The 21661-nt window shown below is 45.6% G+C and overlaps 1 protein-coding gene across 4 annotated transcripts in view; it reads right to left on the bottom strand.

Moving 5' to 3' along the window:
* RNF220 (ring finger protein 220) overlaps positions 1-20164 on the bottom strand; it is a 219629-nt gene extending 199465 nt beyond the window's left edge. Inside the window, exons 1-2 of one of the 4 annotated variants that reach the window (XM_058842397.1) lie at positions 20037-20164; positions 14771-15511 (exon numbers count right to left, since the gene is read on the bottom strand). In XM_058842397.1, the coding sequence (XP_058698380.1) occupies positions 14771-15395 (625 nt within the window). In that variant the 5' untranslated portion in view covers positions 15396-15511; positions 20037-20164. The remainder of the gene's footprint in view (positions 1-14770; positions 15512-20036) is intronic. The other 3 variants (XM_058842398.1, XM_058842395.1, XM_058842396.1) reach the window with 3 other exon arrangements.
* Between the last annotated feature and the right edge of the window lie 1497 nt (positions 20165-21661).

Here is a 21661-nt window from a genome sequence, read left to right as displayed (position 1 = left end):
TCCGTACATCACTCAGGGAAATACAGTACCTGGCAGTGTGAGCTCAGAATAGAGGAAGCAGAAGTTTGCTGAAAATACAGACGCTTAAAAGCTATTCAGGCAGGCAGTGCCAAGTCTCATTCTTCATGTAAGAGAGCTCCCTCTAGGTCAAACACTCGGGTATTTCAGAGCCACCGCTCGGTTGGGATCCCATGCTCAGACATGATGCCTTTCTCTGGAGAACTGCCCATCAGTCAGAAAGCCCGCAGGCACCCCAGAAAATCTGTGGTTTGCTCTCCCCTCGCAACACGGCCTTCCTGCCACGAGCACTGGCCACCGTGCTATGCGTGTGACATACACACACGTGTGTGACACATGTGCCCTGCATGTGCCCCTCAGAGCAGCTCTGACCCCTGGATGTATTGAAACCACATTGAGATGTGGCACTTGGGGACATTTATTGGCGGATGTGGCACTGCTGAGTAAATTGTTGGACTCGATGATCTTACAGGTCTTTTCCAACCTAAGTGATTCTGTGACTCCATGATTCTGCTAGAGCTACACCAGGGAAGGAGCCAACCCGTGATTTCTCCAGCCCCAAACCAAATCTTTACCCTGCTTTGAAACACTGATGAATTATTCTACAAACTGATGAGCAGGGGGAGTTCAGAAGAGGCTTTCAAATTCACAGAGCTAGAAAAATCAGATGGAAAAGATTTAATGCTGGAAAATGCTGGACTGTTCCCTGCAGTGGGATCCCAGGAGCTTTGCACAAACTAGTTTTAAGCCTTGTAGTCTTTAATACAACTTCCTGTTTTATTTTTCTTTTACCTAGACTGGTATTTACTAATAAATATGCAGCTGGCTGTATACAGAACAGCAGGTAGCTCCCATTTACAGCTGTATATAACTGACTGCAGCATTCAACACCCTCACTCTGCTATGCAGTATAATACTCACAATAAAACACACACCGTATTTGCAACTGTGTTCATGCTACTATTCTGGTACGTGACACACATTAAGAAACATATTCAGAACATAGAAAAGAATTTACCATTTACATAAAAAAGATGCACTGGGATTTTCAATAAGTTCCAGCATAATACAGTATCATTTTTATATCTTGTCTGCTCCCTTGGTCTTGCTGATTTAATACATTTTTTTTTCTCTTTATAACCAGAAACCTATAGGTTGTATATAGATCTTCTTAAGCATAATATATGGTGTCAGTTTGTATTTATAAAACTTTACCATAGAAATGTAGCAATTTTCAGAATGACTTAATCCAAGGGCCATCCAGGCCAATATCCTGTCTGCAGCAGTTTTTGCCATTAATATGGATTAGGCAGACAATACAGTTTACTACAACCTAGTTTTAAAACCACGTTAGTGATAATACTATTGCCTGTATAAATGGTTATAGAGCACAGAGTGGAGAGAAACAGCACTGTCCTAAGAGGGCAGGGGAATATGGAGATTTTTTCACACGTATAAAGAGATGTTATATTTACATATACATAAAACTTGATGTAGATTATATAGAACAAGAAGCTGTCTAGAGCTCCAGATAGCAGCACCACCCACTCCAGCCTTTGCATCCCACCATATGTCCCTGGCTAGCACCAAAAGATGGGCCACAAGCCTGGGGGATGTTGTCCTGGGAAGAGTTAATGGTGGAGGTCTCAAATCCAAGCGCTGCAGGTGTCTGCTTTTAATTCTTTGCTGCTCTTCTCTCAAACAGCCCAAGGATTTCCACCCTCCCTCTTTCTCCTTTACAAATGAGTGTTTAACATAAGAAGAGAGGCAAGAGGAGCCAGGGCAGCCGGGAGATCTCCTACAGCCCCTTCTAGGCAACCTGAGCAGGCGGGGAAAGGCAGCTGGCTGGAGCCCAGTGAGAGAGCGGGGACCATGGGAAGAGTCTTCTCACATCTGGTTAAGTACTGCTAAACCCTCCGACGAGCTGCCTAATTATTACAACACTTCTGCCGAAAAATTAATGTGCTTGGCTGTCTGCACTGGGGCAGAAAGGGTAGGAAAGCAGCTGTCAGGACGCAAGCAGCGATGGGAGCACCAAGGAAAGAGGTCTGCAGCACAAGAGCGCAAGAGAAAGGCAGGGAAGCTCTGCCTGCAGGGACCCTGCTGGGAAAACAGCCTTCTCTCTGCTTTTTTTTGCTGCATGGCCCCCAGGAGAGGACAGTGCCAACAGAGTTGTTAATCTAGCACAACAGTCCTTGCAAAGAGCTCAACGGTGATGCCCTGCCTACCAAAATCAACAGAATGACCTGCCAGCAGTACAAAACATAGGTAATCATCCCAAGACCTCAATAGGAGGGTCAGAAATGAGACTCAGGACACTGAGGTCCCTTCTGCCTTGCCTCTGTTCACTTTTCTTTCTTGATGAGCCCTCATTTCAGTAACTTCCAGAAAATCCAAGTGTGGCATTTTATTTCTGTAGGTCTCTGTAAGTGCTGTGGGTACAGTACCACCAAGGTAGCATAATTCACATGTGTGTCCATATTCATGCATCTCTGCCACAACCAGTTAAAAAAGGCTGAAGTGAAGACATCAGAGTCCTGGCCCCAAAACTCAGCTGTGTCTGTGTCAGGTTAGTGGGTAAGCCTTTTTTTGCTACAGCTGTGGTGGGATTAATCTCTCTCCCTAGACAAAAAGGTAGGCTTATTTCCCAAGAGGTGTCCAAGTACACCCAGAGAGCTCAGCAAAAGCAGCAGCCTGCTGGGTGCCTTTTACCCACAGACATTTGATGAAATTAATGACACAAAAGTAAGTATAAAGGCTAAGACAAATAGAACTGGCAACAACTTGAACCTTTGGCCTGTCCTTTGAAAGTCTCTGGCAAGTCTCAAATCTTCTTGATCTGCTCACTAAAAGGATGACTGTCCCGCAATTATTTTCCAAGCATTTGTTGGCAAGTTGTAGGAGGAAAAAGGCATTTCACTGAAGCTTTTAGTACAAAAGCTCAGCTCCAGCCAGGGGCTGGACTCCACTTCAAATTATAATATTTTAAGTACCTGAAAATAAATATTTTGTCAGCTGCTGAGAATTAAGAAGTAGCTTCGACCTTTCAGAGAGGGGAACCCTGCAGAGAGCGGCGAGGCTCAGAGAGTTAGTTGCAAAACAATCTCTGCCCTAGCCATTCAACCTGTCTAGCACACACACAGCCTCCCCTCCCATACTCCCACCTCCTTCCTTGCAAGCTGCCCAGAGCCTCTGGGGCGCAACACGCTCTCCTGCACCCAGCAGCTCATTCCCAGCAAGAAATGTGCTGACAAAAGGGACTGGAGCAGCACTTTACCATAAACTGGGTGCCACAATTAAACAGAGCATCCTCGAGATGGCAACAGCAAAGTCACCAATCCACTCCCCTGTTGCTCACTGGTGCTGTTGTGTCATAGTGTACCACTCACAGACCTAGGAATTTTGCCCACAAGGATTAAAAATACTCACTTTTTTTCTGGTAAAATCTGACTATGACCAAGCAGCTGGGTAGCTGTACACATCACCCTGTCACCCCATCACCTCTCAGACCTCTGAGCCACAGTGAACACTGTTCATACTCCAGCAATGGCAACAGGAACCCGCACAAAGCAGGAGATCTCTGTTTTTCCAGCAGAACTCAAGGAGTTAAATCCCTCTCCCTTCCCCCCCATCTTTCTGCCTTTGGCCTTTAGATCAGCCCTGGTTGCCAATGAGGACTCATCGAAACACCACCAGGCTGGGCCTGTCAGGAAGGAAACCAGCGCGTCCAGAGTTTTGTTGTTCTAAAGACTTTTTTTTAAATTTTATTTTACTGCTCAGGAAGGAAGCCAGAGCTTGCGCTTCACTCCAAGAATGTTGATTACTCATCCTTCCCTGCATTATTTCTTTTATCTCTCACTTTTATCTACCTTACTCCAAATTTTTACCCCCAGTTCTTTCTCTACCATTCCTAGCCACTGCTTTCAGCTGTTCATCCAAGTTTCATTTAAAAAAATATTTGGCAACTCTTTCCTCAGGAAAAAAATCCCATTTGTCATGTTTATTAAACAAGCCTCCATCCCTCCCCCTACACAGCCTTTTCAACACAGGCCCCATCGTTATGACCACTGCTTGAGGATCTGGGCACTACAAAACATGACCACAACCACCCTCAGCTGGAGAATATCATAATCCCTGCTTAAGAGACAGACAATGAGAAATTACTCTGCTTGTCCCAGGTCAGTAAAGAGTCCACAGCACAACACAACCTATGCTCAGGGCTTTTCCCAGGCAGCCCTTCCCTCTTCCTGCTCCGCATGGCTGCGAGGATTAGGCACGCTCAGCTCTGCCAATAACTGTGCCCTTCATCTTCAATAACCCCCCACCAGTCAAGCTGGAAACAAGCGACATGAGAATCGGTATGTGACGAGTTGATGACACATTTCCTTAGCTGCAGAAAAATGTGGGTCCTGGATCACCCAAATGTCAGTGAGCCACCTGAGTACATAGCAGAAATACTATCAGCAAGTAGTGTCTAACTGCCTTCTCCTCCCAGGCTCTGCAAAATCCATCACACCACCCGGGGTTTCCTTTTCTTCTTTGCCCAGGTGCAGCTAACAACCCAGACACAACTGGCAACATCTGGGGGAACACACACACAGATGTTTCTCATTGACATCGTAACCTTCCCCAGCCTTCACCAGCATGTGCCCACGCCCCAGGGTGGGCGCCCAGGTGGGAGACACACATTGGGTCCTCACAGTGTTCCCAAAGAGATGACCAAAGGTGAAGCTTTTTTTTTTTTTCAGTTTAAGTTTCTTCCTTAAGATGTGACACAAACTTGGGGGCTGATCTGGACCACAGCATACACAGCTTCTCCAGGCTCCTACACCCACAACATCTCTGTTACACACTAGTAAGGCCAATGCAAGTTCTCTCTGCCCAGCTCTGTCTTGCTCTAATACAATCCTCCCCTGTTTCCACAGTTAATGCATTGTTTTCATTTTAAGAGGGGAAAATAACGACATGGTGGGAACATTACTTCTGGCTAATGGAGACAGAGATCTGCAGACTTTCATAGCTTACTTTTTCCAGTATATGCTAGTCCTGCTCCAAATATCATCATACTTATTTCGGTCCTGGACCAAATGTGGGACTGGACACAACACACTGGCCAAATTAAGACAGAAATAACTTGTAGCATTTTTCTACTTCACACTCTAACACCTCTTGCTGACATTAAATTTCAGGTCTGCAGATGGTCTGCTTCCCACACTACTGAATGTCCCAGCGCCTTCAACAACAGCTTCCCTGAACAAGTTAGCCCCAAATCTGGAGTGAAGGCAGGCTGCCCATCACCTCCCCACTTCTGTAATCAAAACAGCTCTTTGATAGCAACACTTTTGTGCACAAACCTAAATATGCAGAAAGGAAGGAGCAGCACGGACAGCAGCAACCAGTCCCGAGGAGCAGAGCTGGCAGAGCAATGCTAGCTGTCCTGTACAGGCTGCATGCTGAGCAAAGTGCAAATCTGAAAGCAAAGAAGCAGGGCTGTAAGAGTTTGACTGCCCATTGTCCCCTTCTCCCATCTAAGGGGCACCTCCTGATGTATGAATCCACTCAGGCTGGCAACTTTTTGATTGTAACCATTAAGTTCCTCTGCTCCTTTTCAGCACAGGGTTATCCAGGTCACTGATTGCTCCTTCATCTCCTCAGCAAAAAAAAAAGTGTCAGTGGTCAAGCTGCCTCCTCAGGGAGGATGAAGACAAGTGCTCAGGAGGTAAAAGCTGTCACCCTGGCTAAGGACTGCTAGAAGCTTGTCTCCCACCTACAGTGCTGGAAATATGAAGTGAGGCTGGTTTGCAACCAGAAGGATAAACCAGGGAAGGAAGCGAGCTTCTGCAGCCCCCTTGATGGTGCTGTAGAGTTTGGGTCCCTCTGACCTGCACTGATATCCAACTCCCAGGATTTCCACCCGTCCACAGCCATCACAAGATGGCCCTTTGCAAGATTCCCCACACTGCAAACAGTGACAAGGAGACAAGGTTCCCTCTAGCTTGCATGGGCCAAAGGTTGGCTGGGTGTGGGGAAGCTCTGCTGTAGCACAGCCAGGCCACCCTGATAAGGCTTTCATTCACCCAGCCAGAGTTGCAGCACTCAGGGTGCCATTTACCCTCCTCCTCTCTCACTCACAAGCACCCTCACATCACCTCCTGAACAACATGGGTATTTGTGTGGGGCCTCTGGTAGGGAATTTTGTGGGGCATCCCCCCGAATGGGGAGTTGAAGAAATCTTCAATATTGAAAGCCAGGTTGGAGAACAAGGCAGAGCTGTGATCTGGTATCAGGTCTCTTCCCACCCCTGCACAACTGCCAAAGCAGGCTCTCTGCAATGAGGGATTATTATCCTATGCCTCCTGATAGCGAGGGATGCTACAGGACAGACAATTTCGCATTCTAAATGGCTTTGCAAGTTGTTTCCTAAAATGCAGAGAAACAATATAAAAATCAGATGAAAAGGCTGGAGTCCTTTTTAATTAAAAATACCTTAATTTAAATCAAAGTCACAAAAATCCCAGTAGAAAGAAATGGATTCTTCAGGGCAGTGCTCTTGTTGCTCCGTTTACAAAACCAATTGCTTTTGGGAAGGCTGTCACAGGGAGCCTTCGCCCCAGCTGCTCTTCCCAGTCCTTTCTGATTTAGTTTTCGTACAAGTGCCAGGAAGCATTCACCTGCCTCCCAAAGAACACACCCATGTGCTTGGGAGCCAGCCGTGCCAGCCAGTTCAGCAGCTGCAGCAGGACGTGTCCTGCCAGCCTCCCCCTGTCCAGGACTGTGGCACTGCACATCTAGAAAGCCCAGGTAATGCTGAAGGACTGCACCTGAGAAAAGCTCATGTGTAAAAGCTCTTGGGTCCTTCAAAATTGAAAACTTAATGTGGTTACTCTGGTGAGATACAGTTCTTAAGAATCAGTGCTGCTGGTGGATACCAAGGACACAGCTTCCAGCTCTTCCCTTTAGGGGTATCCAAATACACTTGGTGCCTTCCTTTTCCCACTTCAGAGTAGAAAAAGCACAAAACACATTCTTGCTGTGCAGTTCAGTGAGAAAGCTGTCCTCAGCCTGAAGCTAGCAAAAAAGGAAGGTTTTAAAACAATACTCATTAGAAACTATGTCCCAAGTGAGGAAAAAATATGATGGAAGTGTCCCACACCTGAACTTCACAAGTGGTTTTGCTTTCAGCAGGACTCCTTCCCATGTTATCTGCATTTAGGACAATAAATCTCTCCTTGCTTTGCTCCTCCCTAACATTGTTTTTCCTCTCTTCTGTTGCTCAGGCCACTGCTGCAATTCAAGATACCAGCAAATGGTCAAAGGAGAGAAGAAAGTGATGGCTAAGAAGGACTCCCAGATTATCACAACCACCCTCATTTTTTTAAAAGACAGAACAAAGACAAAATGGACAGATACAGATAGTACCAAACCCAGCAGTACTTCTTTAGTCAGAGCTTTCGTTGACTCGAGGGCTGGGTCAATCAGGCCAGCAAATACTCAATACCCGACCAACAACAGAAAATAATTCAGTTGTAAAAAAAACTAAATTCAGGGTGATGAATTTGTCCCAAATGTCTGTCACCCATGAGTTTCTATGCTCAGGACAGCAAAGCCAAGCAGGTGAACAATGATGTTGCATAAAAGGGGAGAGAGACACATGTACAGCTCATATGTGTAGATTTACAAAGGTGCATATGCCCTTTTTCAGAGGATGCTGTACAGGAATCCGATCCTATATTAGATTTCCCAAATAGAAATCCATTATTTCTGAAGAATTTCAATTGCTTTGCATAGCTGAAAAATGTCCTCAAAAGTCCCGATATCTGCTATTCCACCCTGAAGAAAAGAGGTGAAACATTCACAGGCTATCAAACAAATTGACATGATAGAAGACCACCAGTGACATGAACCACAGGATAAAAATTGTCACAATTTGCTATCAATGGCTGCTTTTCTTGGAATAGAGTATTAAAAGGAAACAACTTTGTTCCCACTATGAATTTGCATTAGAAATCCATAATAAAAATAAAGCTTAATATTATACAAATGGGTGCAGATCCCTATAGTGCTCCTGATGCAGATTAAGGTTAGACAGCTTTTAGATGACAGTTATTTACCTCAGTCTAGCACCATGTATGCACAAAAAGAATTTATTTTATAGCTGCAGATATTAGCCAAAAAAAAGAGATGAGAGGAAATCTTACAGCCTCATGTAAAATATAATTATGTCTGTTTTCTACTCCTTGGAAGGCAAACAAAGAGAAAAGAATGTATCTGCTGCTAGCATTTAATGGGACTTGTCTAAATGATATCAAACAAATAACAACCAGCAGCGATTCACTAACACCTTCAATTCTATTGTTTTTCATTGAGGAATTCCAGAAACATTAAGACTTTGTTGCCTTGAGCACTTTCAGTCCTACAGAGCAGGATTAGGCCCATGCTTGAGTATGCCTCTCTCTTTCAAGACCTTCAAAATATCAAGGAAATAAAAATAAATCACAGAGGCACTAATGCTTATTCTCTCCCCCCTGTTTCTCCCAATTCCTTATGCAATCACCACCAGGAAACTGTTGCTAACTCTTGAATTTTGCAAGTTAGCAAGTAAAATAATAAAACAATGTTTTAACTGTCAGAGATCCTGGCTCACAAAGTGCACTTTGGTCATTTCCTTTAATAACTGTAGTTTAGTAGTAATGATTTATAATAGTTCATAATATTCTACTAACTGTACTATATTAATAATACTAATACTTTGCCCTTGCCTAGCGTCTTCTGTCAGAAGATATCAAAGAGGCACACTCCGCTGTGAGGGAGGTATCAGTACTCTCCTGTTAGGGATCGGGAAACCGTGACTCCAAGCCATGCCCGAGGTCAGGATTCCCGATCCCCAGCACAGCACGGCAGCCACCAAGTCTGCCTGCACTTCTGCTGCCGCAGTCCTCTGACAGCAGTCGAGTCTGATCGATGGGGCTGAAGATTTAATGTGATTCATTCTTTCTCGAAAAGCAAGGTTCGGCCAGTGGTTTGGGAGCCGCGGTTTTGATGGGAAATACTGAGCAAGGTGGGGAGGTTTCCCTGCAATTCTACAGTAAGTACCCTCTTGCCAGCATCCAGGCACACAGGGCAAAAGAGGAGTGATAAATATTTACTGCATCCATGCCCATCTCTCCAGCAGGAGATGGAGAAATATAACATTTCAGTGTTGCTCAGCACTCCGAAGACAGTGGTTACACCAGCTCCCGGCGACTCCAGAAAGGAAGAGAGAGGGCACGAGGCATCTCTGGCACGGCAGAGATTACATGAAGGCTGGCCGGATGGCAGTGGCTGCATGGGGAAACATTTTGGAGGAGAAAACAGCCACAGCCCTCCCCCTCAAATGATCAATTAAAAGGCATCCTTCTGCTGAGAGCGGGCGAGGACAGCAAATGAGGGCTGCCGAGGAGCAGCGCCCGGCCGGGCTCTGCATGACAATTGATGGGAAGGGGAGGCTGGGGGAGGCAGCCCTATCCCTCCTCTCACCATGGTGATTAGGTATTCCAAGTGCGCCAGATAGCCCCAAATAACAGAAAGAGAAATATAAACTGGAGACCGGCAGATCCAAGGGAGGCCAGATGGCCCTGCAGCCGGCAGGAGCTGCTCCCATCCAGCCCTTCCCCACTTTTAACTGTTCAAACATTTCTTTATCCCGACAAGACAATTAAGCCAAACAGTGTGGAAAGGAGTCTCGGCAACAGTTTGCAGGGGGAGAAGGAAGGTTGTTGCCAGAAAAACAGGAAAAGGAGGTGATTGCTGCATGCTCCAAGACCTCCATGCAGCACACTTTACTCCACAAGGATGGTGTGTATTTGGTGGAGCAACAGGGATGGATGCATGTCATCCCTGCTACTGCCCATCTGCTTGCCCAGCCCTTCCAGAATTCCACTGTTGCTTCTTCACTCCTACATCATGCAGGGCACTGCATGACAGAAAGAAACATTCCACTCGATTTATTTCATTATTTCACAAGCGGAGTTAAGCTTGCAATTTCCCATGATCGTGGCTGATTATGATTAGCAACAAAGCATCACTTTGTGTTAGACCCTAAATTTTACCAGCCTTGGAGGTGGTGCATCCCAGAGGGAAGAGTTGTGAGCAGTGGACGTATGGACATGTGCCTTCCTCCTCCAATCCATTGTTCCACCACAAAAAAAAAACCCACCTTCTTCCTGGCAGCACACGTACATAGACACAACTCTCTACATAGGTCATAACACAAATCCCAACACATGTCTGGGCAGGTGGGTGACTGCACAGACAGCCCCTGATCTGATTTCCAAAGCACCACACTATTCAGGAATTCATGCTGTGGTCATCATAGCCTTGATGTCCATCACCTGAAGTGCAGTTTACATTTGATCAATAACAAACCAGTTGTTTCAAAAGGAAAACTAAAACTAACTCCATGCTAGAGATGTCCTTTAAAACCCCAAGGTGGAACAAAGAGCTCATAAATACATCACACAACTTCTGCAGAAACCAGTTGCATCACAAACTATGTCCAAGGTGAAATATGATTATCAAAAATAATAATAATAAAAAAATAATATAATCGCTTCTACTACACTGAGCAGACGCAAGGGATGAACAAGGATCCCAGCCTGTTCCCATTCAAATGTTCATCCCCTGGGCACAGCAGGAGCTAGACAAGGGCCACCAGCAGGAGCAGGGAAACTGAGACTTGGAGAGCCATACTCTGGCCAGAGGATGGAAACTGAATCAGTGGCCAGGATGTAGAGGATCACCTTCACATATTGGTCAGTGCTCCACCACTAGTCACAGAGAACACGTGCTGGAGACCAAGCAGCAGACAGTAATGGGAAACCACCCTCTGTGGTGCCAGGGAGGTTGGGAGCATGGGCTGCCCCACAGGGGCAGAGGTCTCTGCTCTGACAAGGTCCAGCTCTTTGCCAAGAGGTCCCGGCTTCGGCACTGACCTCTGCCTCTCATTTTGCAGGAAAGCAGTGCCACAGGAACTGGGCACTACGATTGAAGGATACTGAGACAGGTTTTATTAGAAGTAAAAAAACAGGAATCTTTCTTTTTTTCCCCTGATTTTAAAATAGGGTTGTAGATCTCTTTTGCAGAAAGAAACATGCCTTTTATTTCCTCTCCTCCTAGGAATCTCAATTATTGTACACTTATTAAAACAAACCCATAAAATATGTCTTCCAGTGCCTTTAACACATGCTTTACAAGAAGCTCCTAAATTCTAACAAATGGCATTATTTTTCTCAGTAAGCACCTAAGGGAATGGGCCCATCCAATACATGGTATGTCTGCTTATCCCTGGAAAAGCTCCATGTTTCCACATGTTCTCTGTACGCTCCATCGCTCCGGATGTCCTGAATGCTCACATTTTACAGCAAGAGACAACTTAACTAAATGCAGACCATAATACCTAAATCTCAGCCCAATTTGCTGATTAACAAAGAGTGCAGTCCCACCCAAAAGCACCCCAAAGATGTTGTGCCTTTGTGAGATGCAGGGTATGGGTCCAAGCATCATCCTGCTTTAGAAGCAGGGAAAGGTTTATGCAAAGGGCTGAGCAACCTCTGCTGCAAGAACACACCTCTTATGGGGCCAGGTGCTAATCTGGAATACACCAGAACATATCAAAAATAATTTTACTGAATTTTGCAAATTTCTTCCACTGGTGAAAGCAGGCTAAGACTTTCCTCTCATGCTGCAGAGGACTAAATAAGAACCTTCCAAACACTCCTTGACGTGCAAATGTCTTACTTTGATCCTTGTTTTCTTGCAAAGTCTTCCAAGCAAAAACCTATTTTTCAGGGAAATTAAAACTCAGTGATTACATTTTATTTAAAAAAAAAGAAAAGTGGGGGGAGTTTCTCTAGAAAATCACCATTTAGGCTATGAGATTAAATAAATATTTTAATGATCTATTCAAAAAAGGCATTTGCAGTGGAAGAGAAGACCATGCAGGGCAATCATAGTAATTCAGCTTCCATGTAGCACAAACTCTTTCAGCAATCTGAAAAGCATACCAAAATGGTGAAGCTCTGCAAACCTGAAAAGCACCCGTTAGATATGGGAAGGTGTTGAAGATCTAAGAAAATGTTACAATTTTTCCTTGCAGTTGTAGAAAAGCCTAATTAATTACACTTTTGAAGTTACACTTGAAGCTACAGCCACTTACCTGCTCCATAAGGAGCACAAGTAGGCAGCTTTTACAAAGGGTTATATATAACAGTTACACAAGGAATCCACGAAACTTCTCAGAGACAACAAACCCCCAAGGTACACATTTCTACAGAAACTTTAAAAATATATCTGCAAATATTAATGCAAAAGAGGATCACCATTCTATCTGCAATCTGTGATCTCTTGAATTCTTCAGAAGTTTCTCTTTTCTGATGACCAGCATCAAAGACCATTAGGATCCTCTAAAAGCTCCACAACTTGCTCTCAGCCTCCAGCAAACACACCCATACGTGTGTATGCACACACCAAATAAACTCGCTGTCTTAATGGAGTGAAGTTTCCACAGTGCAGTTATCTATATGTGATGGGAATATGTCCTAGTTTAGGGCAAATTAGGAAGGAAGCCAACAGACATATTTAGTGTACATCATCCTGGTAGTTACAGAAAAATTTTAATGTTGAAGTAGCAGGGATGTTGCGTTTGCTCAGCTCTACAGTGCAGAAAGGGATCTTAAAGAAATTTAACATGGTAACAAAAACAATACAACAAAACACCTTCCACTTCTGCCCAAGTTTCCCAAGCTGCCTGCAAAGTTTTATTCTGCTTCCTTTCCCTGGCAAGTCCCCTGCCACGGCACGGGCAGCGGCACTGGCACTCGGTGTCAACCTGCCTGCGTCTGTGCAAAGCCCCGTCTGCTCCCAGAAGGAGCGGACCTGCGTTCGGCACACGCTCTTGGCAAAGGCAAGGCACGGCAATGGATGTGGATGCGTCTGTCTGTCCGCAGCTGTGCTCCATGTGGTCTAATTCATTTAACAGATTTACTTCTTTAAATGGGGTATCTGACAGGATTTTGCCAGCAAGATCCATAGCAGCTGATGCGCTCTAAATTCATTTAGCCAGCGGACCCTCTCCTCCGCCGCTATCTCTCAGAGTACTCTTTCGAGCAAGCCTCATTTTCCCAGCCAGGTTATATCGATAAGGGAAAGAGCATCAACAAAGATGTCTCTAAGCCTTGCCATCTCACCTGCCTCCCCCATGGATAATTATATTACCAGCCTCCACACATCCACATGTGCTCCCACCTACAGCCACTTTCCCTACAGACCCAAAAGGAGAGAGAGGAGATGCTGAACAATGAAAAGAGCTTACGGCACAAAAACTAGCATGGTCGGGGGTGGATCAGAAGGAGAGGGGGGAGAGACACAAGAGATCACACTGGTACTGCAAGAAATACACAGCTCCTGCCATCAGTGGGAACTGTCCTACCCTCGCAAACGCTGACAATAAAAGACACACTTGCAGCATATTTCAAAACCAAAGAGCGATGGATTTAAAAGGCAGGTTGATTTTATGATGACTTTTATTGAAAAGGTACGCTGGGTTTAGGCAGATGTCTTTTAGCGCTGGTAAGTTAGCACAGTGCCTAATTCAAGGAGACAGCCTGAGGAAGCAGCGCCGACAGGGGAGAGAGAGCCACAATGTCTCTATTACTCTCCTCGGTATCATAAAGGGGAGAAGAAAAATCACATCTGAAAGGGAGAGAAAGCAATGGTGCAGCAGGTTTTTGTTTTTAAAAAATGTAATAATAATAACAACAACAATAATAAAATTGTTTTCTATTAATAAAATTTAACAGTACAAAGGAGCCCATGTGAAAAGCGAACCTCTCACTGCTTGATTACATGTCTGGGTTTACAGGAAAACTCTAATCATAAGTAAGCGCTCTTCCTTGGAGTACTACGCTCTGTTGCCCCCAGACCACTCCCCATTGTGGGTCACCTCCCAGCTCTGCAAACCTGGAAGCCTGCACTTCATGAAGAACAGCTCTGCCCCTCTGTGTAGGCAACTCCAGAAGGGACAAGGCTGTGGGGGAACAGGGAGTTACAGTCATGAACAAGCGGAGCGGGTTCCTTCAGTCCAATCACTGGCCTGTGAAAGGGCACATCACCTTTCAACGGGCACCAAAATAGGGGAAACACTCAGAGAAAGCACATGATGTAACAGCTTACTGAATTGTAAAAACAATTTGTACTTGTCTTAAAGAGGGAGCTCAGTGGCCAACAATATTCTTAAGTTAACCAGAGGAAAAGGTACTTCTGTCCTAAGATGAGGCATGAATTGTGACAGTCAGCAATGCATTTGCTCTAAGAATGGTGTGCATGAAGAAAAGGTCAGAAAGACACACCTGAAAAAGCAGGGGGCACCTGCTTGCTGCTAGCTTTGGGAAAGTTCCTGGCTACACATTCCAGCTGCATCCCTGTTTACACACATGCATGTACCAGCACCTATAGCCTCACACTGGTGCACAGACAGCTTTCTGCACGATCAACATCACCTCTCCAGCTATGTGCTGGAAGGCGAGTTTCCTTCACCTTAAAATCTGTCAATATCCTTTTGGAAGAACAAGGCAATATTACATGGCTGAGAGCAGCAGGCAGGAAAGGCTGCTTTGCCTTTGCCCCTGGCAAGTCTCACAGCACTGTGGGGCAATCACCTGTTGCCTATCTCAACAAGGCACAATTAAAGAACCACCAAGTCAACAGAGGTACTTACATCTGTCACTTCGGTCTTCGGGACTGGATGAGGTCTCACGGTCAGAAATGAGGCCAGAAACAGCGAATATCTTCTTCCCTGTATCATCAACTTTGAGGGAGCCAGGGGAGCTGGAGGGGAGCTGCGTGCCAAACTCATACTCCTTCCCATCGGTGTCCGAGAAGCGCAGATGGGGAGAGTCAGTGTCATGGCAGTTTTTCAGGCGCTTGGCCGGAGTAAAGGCTGACTGGTAGCTCTCCCGATCTTCACTGGATGCAAAGGGGCGGAAAGCCCCAACACCACTGTGGTTCAACATACTGATTGGGGTGCAGTCCAGGTTGGGGGGTGCAAACTGGGGGTGAAGGTGAAGCAAGGATGGAGGAAAGTCACGGTTTGCAAATGCTCCCGGCACCCCACCTTGGCGGTGATACATTGAGGCAAAAGTGTATGAGCCATTGGTAAAGGGAATGTGCACGTCCTTATCTGCTGACACAGGGACACCAAAAGGCCTCGGCTGCTGGCAGGGAATGGAAGCATCACGGCTGGCTTCGGCAGTGGAGGCGAGAACCATCAGTGCTGGGGAGGCCAGTGGGTTGGGGAGATAGGGTGAGTTCTCCATCTTGAATGCTGCCCGGTGTAAGTCCATCGGAGTCTCTTTCCTCAGCAGGATCACAAGCAGAACGATCTTCCCCGGAAGGAAAGCAAAGCGATGCCTAGGAATGGAGCGGGGAAAATTACTGGAGCATCATCACCCTTCAAACACTGCAAGAAAACAGAAAGGGAAAGAAAACACAACCAATTAGGTTTCTGCACTCATTTCTCTGGGATGCTCCAGCAGCCGAGTGGCCACATGTGTTACAAGCCACCGGCCGGAGATGCGCCACTGTTCTCATTCAAGAAAATCAATAGACAACTTCACACACTAGTGGAGTCAGCCCTGGCCCTCCAGGTTAAAGGGTATCATCCAGTGCAGATGGATGAAAGGCAAACCAAACATAATAACATGCAGATTTAATAATCCACTAATAAAAAATGTTCAGTCTAAAATTAACATAGTAACTCCAAATTATAAGTGGAATTTTATATGGCAAGTGGCACATATATATTACCACAATAAACTTAAGAAAGCCCCTACATACACACACCCTGCTATTAGCTTGGGGTTTGGGGATGTAGGACCAACATTAAAATATCCATTGTACACAGTTACCCAAATCAGACAGCACACATGGTTATAACTGTACATGATGCTTGAGACGTACGTAACTGACAGGTATTTTCTCTCGCTCTCACAGTACATATGGATAGATGTGTACTTGCACACACAGGATTCCATACCATCATACATAGGTACACACACCATTGGAATGTAGGAATGTGGCTGTGTCCCGATGTGTGTGTGTGTGTAATACACAAACACCCACTCATGCACACACGGTCCCTGAGAGCCAAAGGAGAAGAGACTTCCCCAGCAAAATGCCTGGCGTCTCTGACAATATTTAAAATCATAATGGGCACTTCTGCCATCTGATCTCTGCAAGCGTCTGCCTTTCGGGTCGGGGACAAGAGAGGATGGATCAGTAATTTTAGTTCCTAATGCACTCACTCTTAAGTAGATTTGTAAACTGTCCTGGATGTGCCATTAACATTTAGAGGAAAATGTTAACAAAATTTCTGCCTCGCATCTTGCTGAGCCTCCCAGGTTGGCTGCAACCACCCACTCAGGCACAACCCCCTCCCAGGGTGAAAGAAGGGAAAATCCTTCTTTCTCTATCTCCCCCAGTTCGCACTGCCTTTTTGTGTTGTTATTTTCTCCCCCAATCAATCTCATGCCTTTTCTTTCAAGCTTCCGCCGCCTGCCATTCAGGCCCCACAACCCAGCTTAAAATACAAGGACTGTAACTTTGAAACAATATACTAGCCGCTGGAGCTCAAAGGGCCAGAAAAATCATATAATAATAAAAAGCTGTTACAAATTGTGCCTCTTAAATCCAGAGGGTCAAACATCTCAAATAAAACTTAGTGAAAGAGTGTCTCCCTAATGGAGTGCCTTTTGTACTCCATGAATGAGGGAGCCTAGGTTAACAAAGTGTATGAAATCCAGTCTGGGGCTTTAATGCAGTTCAGTGATAGCGTTTCCTCTCTCCCATCCTGTACCCAGCCGCTCCACTGACTGTTATGAATTGTGAAGATGAGTGGACATCATCTCTCTGCTTCCTCATTTGGCACTCATCCTTACAGACATCATTGCTAAATTACCAGATTATGTATCTCGCATTAACGGATTTGCTCTCTTCCAAATTTTAAATAACTTTCTCGTTGAGTTCTTGCCACAGACAGCGACAGGGAAAGGAAGAGTGAGGGATGCCAAGGGCAACCTGATCAGCACTGCAGTCCTGAGTACACTTGCTCTGCTGCTTCACATGAGGCTGATCAAAATCTGGAGGTCAGAAAACTGCAGCCACTGGCAAATTTAGAGTTTTTTGGGGGCTTATATAACCATGTAAATATAAATACACACACACGATTATATATTCAAAGAGATGCATGCAAATAAGCCTCTGTTCTCAGAAATAAACGATCATTCACATGGAAGCAAAACTGAGCAATCACAGAAAAACACAGAAAAGGCAACCCCCTCTGCATGCTTTTCTATTTTTACTTGTGCTTTCACACCATTACGTTAAATGTATTTCATAAATTAGTAATCTGGCTGCAACACTTGACACTCCTGTAGGATACTGTGAATCACTATGGCCGTTTATTCGTTTGCAAACTTCATTACACCGGGAATAAATCAACACATTACAATATCTCAGCCAGCCAAATTTAATTTTTTTTCAGCTCTCACTTCCTTTTTCGTTCTCTCTTGCTCCCTTATCGCCCAGCACCTCCCCACCCCCCAGCAACACGGACAGATTAGGCTGCGGCAGACCAGTCATTATGAAAATCTATCGTTAATACACTCCCAATGTCAAAATGTCATAGGTTTAAATACAGAACCCAAATATAAGAAAACTAACTGACCTTCTTAATTAAAAAAATATGGATTGCAGGGTAATCAGCTGGAGGGAACATTTAGGTGCTGGGAAGGCAGTGGGCACAGGTGGAGTGAGGAGCTGCTACTTTTCTGCCTCTATGCTGATTTTTTTTAATTTAGCACCTCGCGCAAATCCAGATTAAAATAACTCCAGCTATTGATCCGAGCAGTGGAATTGACATTAATTTTAGTTCACTTCTCACTTTGCAAAGGGATCAATAGGAAGTAATAACAGCTGACATCCCCGCTGAAAGGAGGAGAAAAGACGGGCTAGAGACAGAAATCGAAAAGCAACCAAATAAATCAGCAGCTACTTTTCCACAGCATCAGACAAACTCCAAACAGATTGCAAAAAGTCTTTGTTGAATTAACTAAACAAGGAGTAGAGGGAGGGAGCGTGGAGATCAATCTAGGAAGCTATATAAACTGTCTACCAAGTATGAAGGTTAGATGGACATACTGAAACCTAACTGATTTTTTTAGTATTATTTTGTTATGGTTACCTATATGAATACTTATGGGCTTTTAGAGCTACCCTCTTTAAGGTGTACACAAATTACCTGTGTAGTCCTGTATGTTCCTAATAATGAGGCTAAACACGCCACGACCAAGGTAAATTGTATCAAGAGCCTTTAGCTCTGAACCATTAAAAAAAAATCTCTCACCAAGAAACAAGTACTAATCAGTTCTCTCTGGCTTAGTTTTGAATCGTCTGCTTACAAAGGTTGTAGCATGGTGCTGCATTAGTTAAAAGGAAAGTCTGATAAAAGTAGGAGAAGCCATGACAGAGCTGCATTTATCAGGCATCACAAACACCCACCAAGTGGAGAAAACAGCAGTGACCACTGGTTATAAGTGTAAAACTCACTTGCTAATCAGCCTGCAAAGAAACGCGCTCATATGCAAGCACATGCACACCCCATACACAGCCACCAGATCTGCAAATCTTTTACTAAATGTTACTCAGAGTTCCTATTACTAAATCACCTCTCTGCTATCGATTAAAATAAATAAAACACACCACTCTGGTTTCTACAACAGGTTGCATTTTTGTGGTCTCTCAACCATTTCCAAATGCCAGAGATTAAAGTAATGGGGCAAATTAACGTCTTTCTCCCTCCAGAAAAAAAAAAAAAGTTTTCTTGGGGAAAAAAAAATTAATTAACAAGCTATAAGGAAGGAAAAAAGATTAAAACATTAGGAAATCCAGGAAAGTTGATGATGCATGTAAATTAGGAAGTACCCAGGAAAAAAAAAACCACAATATCCATTTACATTAAAAAGTTTTTTCCCATAAATGTCAAGTAGGAATTTAGAAATATGCTCTGCGCAGAAAAGCCAAAGATTATAAAACAAAATAATGCCAGCTGTTTGGGGATTTAAGTGCTCAAATGGATTATATATTTGAACCAAACTGGATTTCCTTATAATAAATAAAACAAATGCAAGCCCGAAAGCCAACAAAGGAGAGCTCTCATCACTGGATTAAGATACAAAGGAAAAACAGTTAATTTTTTTTTCCAACGCGTGAAATATGCCAACTGCAGCCGCACACCCGGACAGCTGCTGTGGAAACCGGTTTAAGGAGGAAAGGAAAAAAATTAGGAGCGCGGTGAGCGAAGGAAGCGGCGGCGGGGACGGGCAGAGTGGCCCCGGTCCCGGTCCTGGACTGCGCCCCGCTTCTGTTTGGCTGTAAACTTCTTCTTCAAAAATTTAAAAAAAAAAAAAAAAAAAAGAAAAAAAAAAAAAAAGGAAAATTAAAAGCCTTTATATTTTAAATTTTAATTTTTTTTTAGAAAAAAAAAACCCCGCGGGGAAAAGCCCCCGGGCCTGGAGGGCGCTCCCGCGGAGGCGGCTGCCGAAGGGAGGAAGCGCCGGGGGTTTGGGAAGAGGAAAACAGAGAAAGAAGGAAAAAAACCGCAACCCTCAGCCTACCCATGGGTTTGCTGCCGCTTCGCCCCCGGCCCGCATTCCCGGCCCTGCTCCCGACTTGGCGAAACCCGAACGAAAACCGCTCCGGGGGCAGCCCCGCTCCGCCGGGCAGCGGGCGCGCCCCGGGCCCGGGCTCGGGCCCCTCACGGCCCCTCACGGCTCCTCCCGCCCCCCGCGGGCGGCCAAGCGGGCTGGCACCCGCCCGCCGCCCCCTCTCCCTCCCGCTCCCGGCTTTTCTCTCCCGCCCGAGGAGATTGTTCCATAAACCCAAATAAAATAAAATCCGTCGGGGGTGAGCCCCGGGCTGGAGCCTACCAATGCCGCCAAGCCGCGCCGCTCCGCGCTGCCCGCCGGCGCATTAAACAGGTGTCTGGCGGGGCCGGGGCTGAGGGCCCGGCCCAGCTCGGCCCGGTTCGGCTCGGCTCGGGTCGCTCCCGCCCGGCCCCGCACGTCCCGCCGGGAAGCGGCGATCGGGACGTAGCCGGGGCCGCTCCTCTCCTGCCGCCTCGGGAATTCTTCACTCCCGGGGAGGGCAGCGGGAGGGGGCACCGCCAGCCCTGTCCGTACAACCCGTTAAGTCGCCTTTCCACCCCTGCACTTTTTCTTCCTTTTTGAAACCCGAGTTACAAAGATCATCAAACGCGAAGATGCCCAGAGTTGTTTGGATTTATTGCAACAATCACTTACCATACACATTTCCTGTGTGGAAGGATAAGCATTCAATACAACTCTTTAAGTAGACAGTTCCTAATGATTTCATTGTGGTCAACCAGATGGTTTTTATGTATTTAGATCTGAAGGTGAAGAATTATTTTCCATGCTTCCAACCTATTTACAGACTTCCCTGGTCTAGAGCTGGGGTTGTTGGTTAAAAGAAAGAAAATCCTGCAATTTCTCGATTGCATCGCTGGATGATCCAGAAAGTTTTCTAAAGAACCTAAAGCAAAAACAGGGATAATTCCTTTCACCTCTTCTGGCTTTCCAAGCTACGCCATTCACATGTGGAGTAATTTTAGCTCATTCGTTGAATAACGCTGCCAATTTAAACCGCCTCTCTACCTTTGTTTTATCTGCAATAATAAAACCAGAACAACACCGCATGTGAGATCCAGGCACTTGGTTCCTACCTGGAAGCAGCCAGGGGCAAGAGCGGCAATCTTTTAGAGATGAAGGACCCGAAGAGGGGCGAGGATGTTGGACAAACTTCAGCCGCGTCCAAAATTAAGCTAAGTGCGACTTAACAATGAGTGGTCAAAAAAAAATTATCGGTCTTTGAGCGGGGAATCGCGCATTTTGGGAACGGCTTAAAACTAAAGTTCACCCGGGGACTGCGCGATCGCAAAAATGAAAGCTTCGGAATAAATAAAATTACTGTCTGGGCAGCGTTGCTTGAACGCACAGAAACCCTGGCGTGTATTTTGGGTTTTGGTTGGGTTTTGTTTTTTGTTGTTTTTTTCCCCCCGATACTTTTATTGCAAAATAAAAGATTAAGTTTGTATATTTTAAAGGGGCAAAAAACCCACAAACAAAAAAAATCCCAAACCAACAAACCCCTGGGTGGATGCGTGCATCTGCTTATTTCCTTTGAAAAAAGTTTTTGTTTTGCAGCTGCTGGGAAATGAAATTGTCGGTGCCCAGAGCGACCGCGGAGAGCGAGCGTCGGGAGCAGCGGAGGGAAGCGAGGAAATAACTGCCCGGCTTACCCCACGGAAAAATACGGAAGAAAAAAGAAAAGGGGGAAAAAAAAATAGTTTAAAAATGGTATCTATTTGGGAGCGAGAGATCTGTGCAGGTCTCCGGGTCCGGCCGGGCTCCCCCTCGCCGTGCGCGGTCCCCAGCCGGGCTGCCGCGGCGGTCCCCGGCACCTGATCCCCCTGGTGGCTACCGGTCCCCCTCGGAAAGCCACCGCGGGGGGAGGATCCGGGCAGCTCGGGGCTCGC

This window comes from Poecile atricapillus, chromosome 7 (assembly GCF_030490865.1).
Source record: "Poecile atricapillus isolate bPoeAtr1 chromosome 7, bPoeAtr1.hap1, whole genome shotgun sequence".
Lineage (NCBI taxonomy): Eukaryota > Metazoa > Chordata > Aves > Passeriformes > Paridae > Poecile > Poecile atricapillus.
Note: the sequence above shows the minus strand (reverse complement) of the source record. Positions and strands in the feature narration are given on the sequence as shown.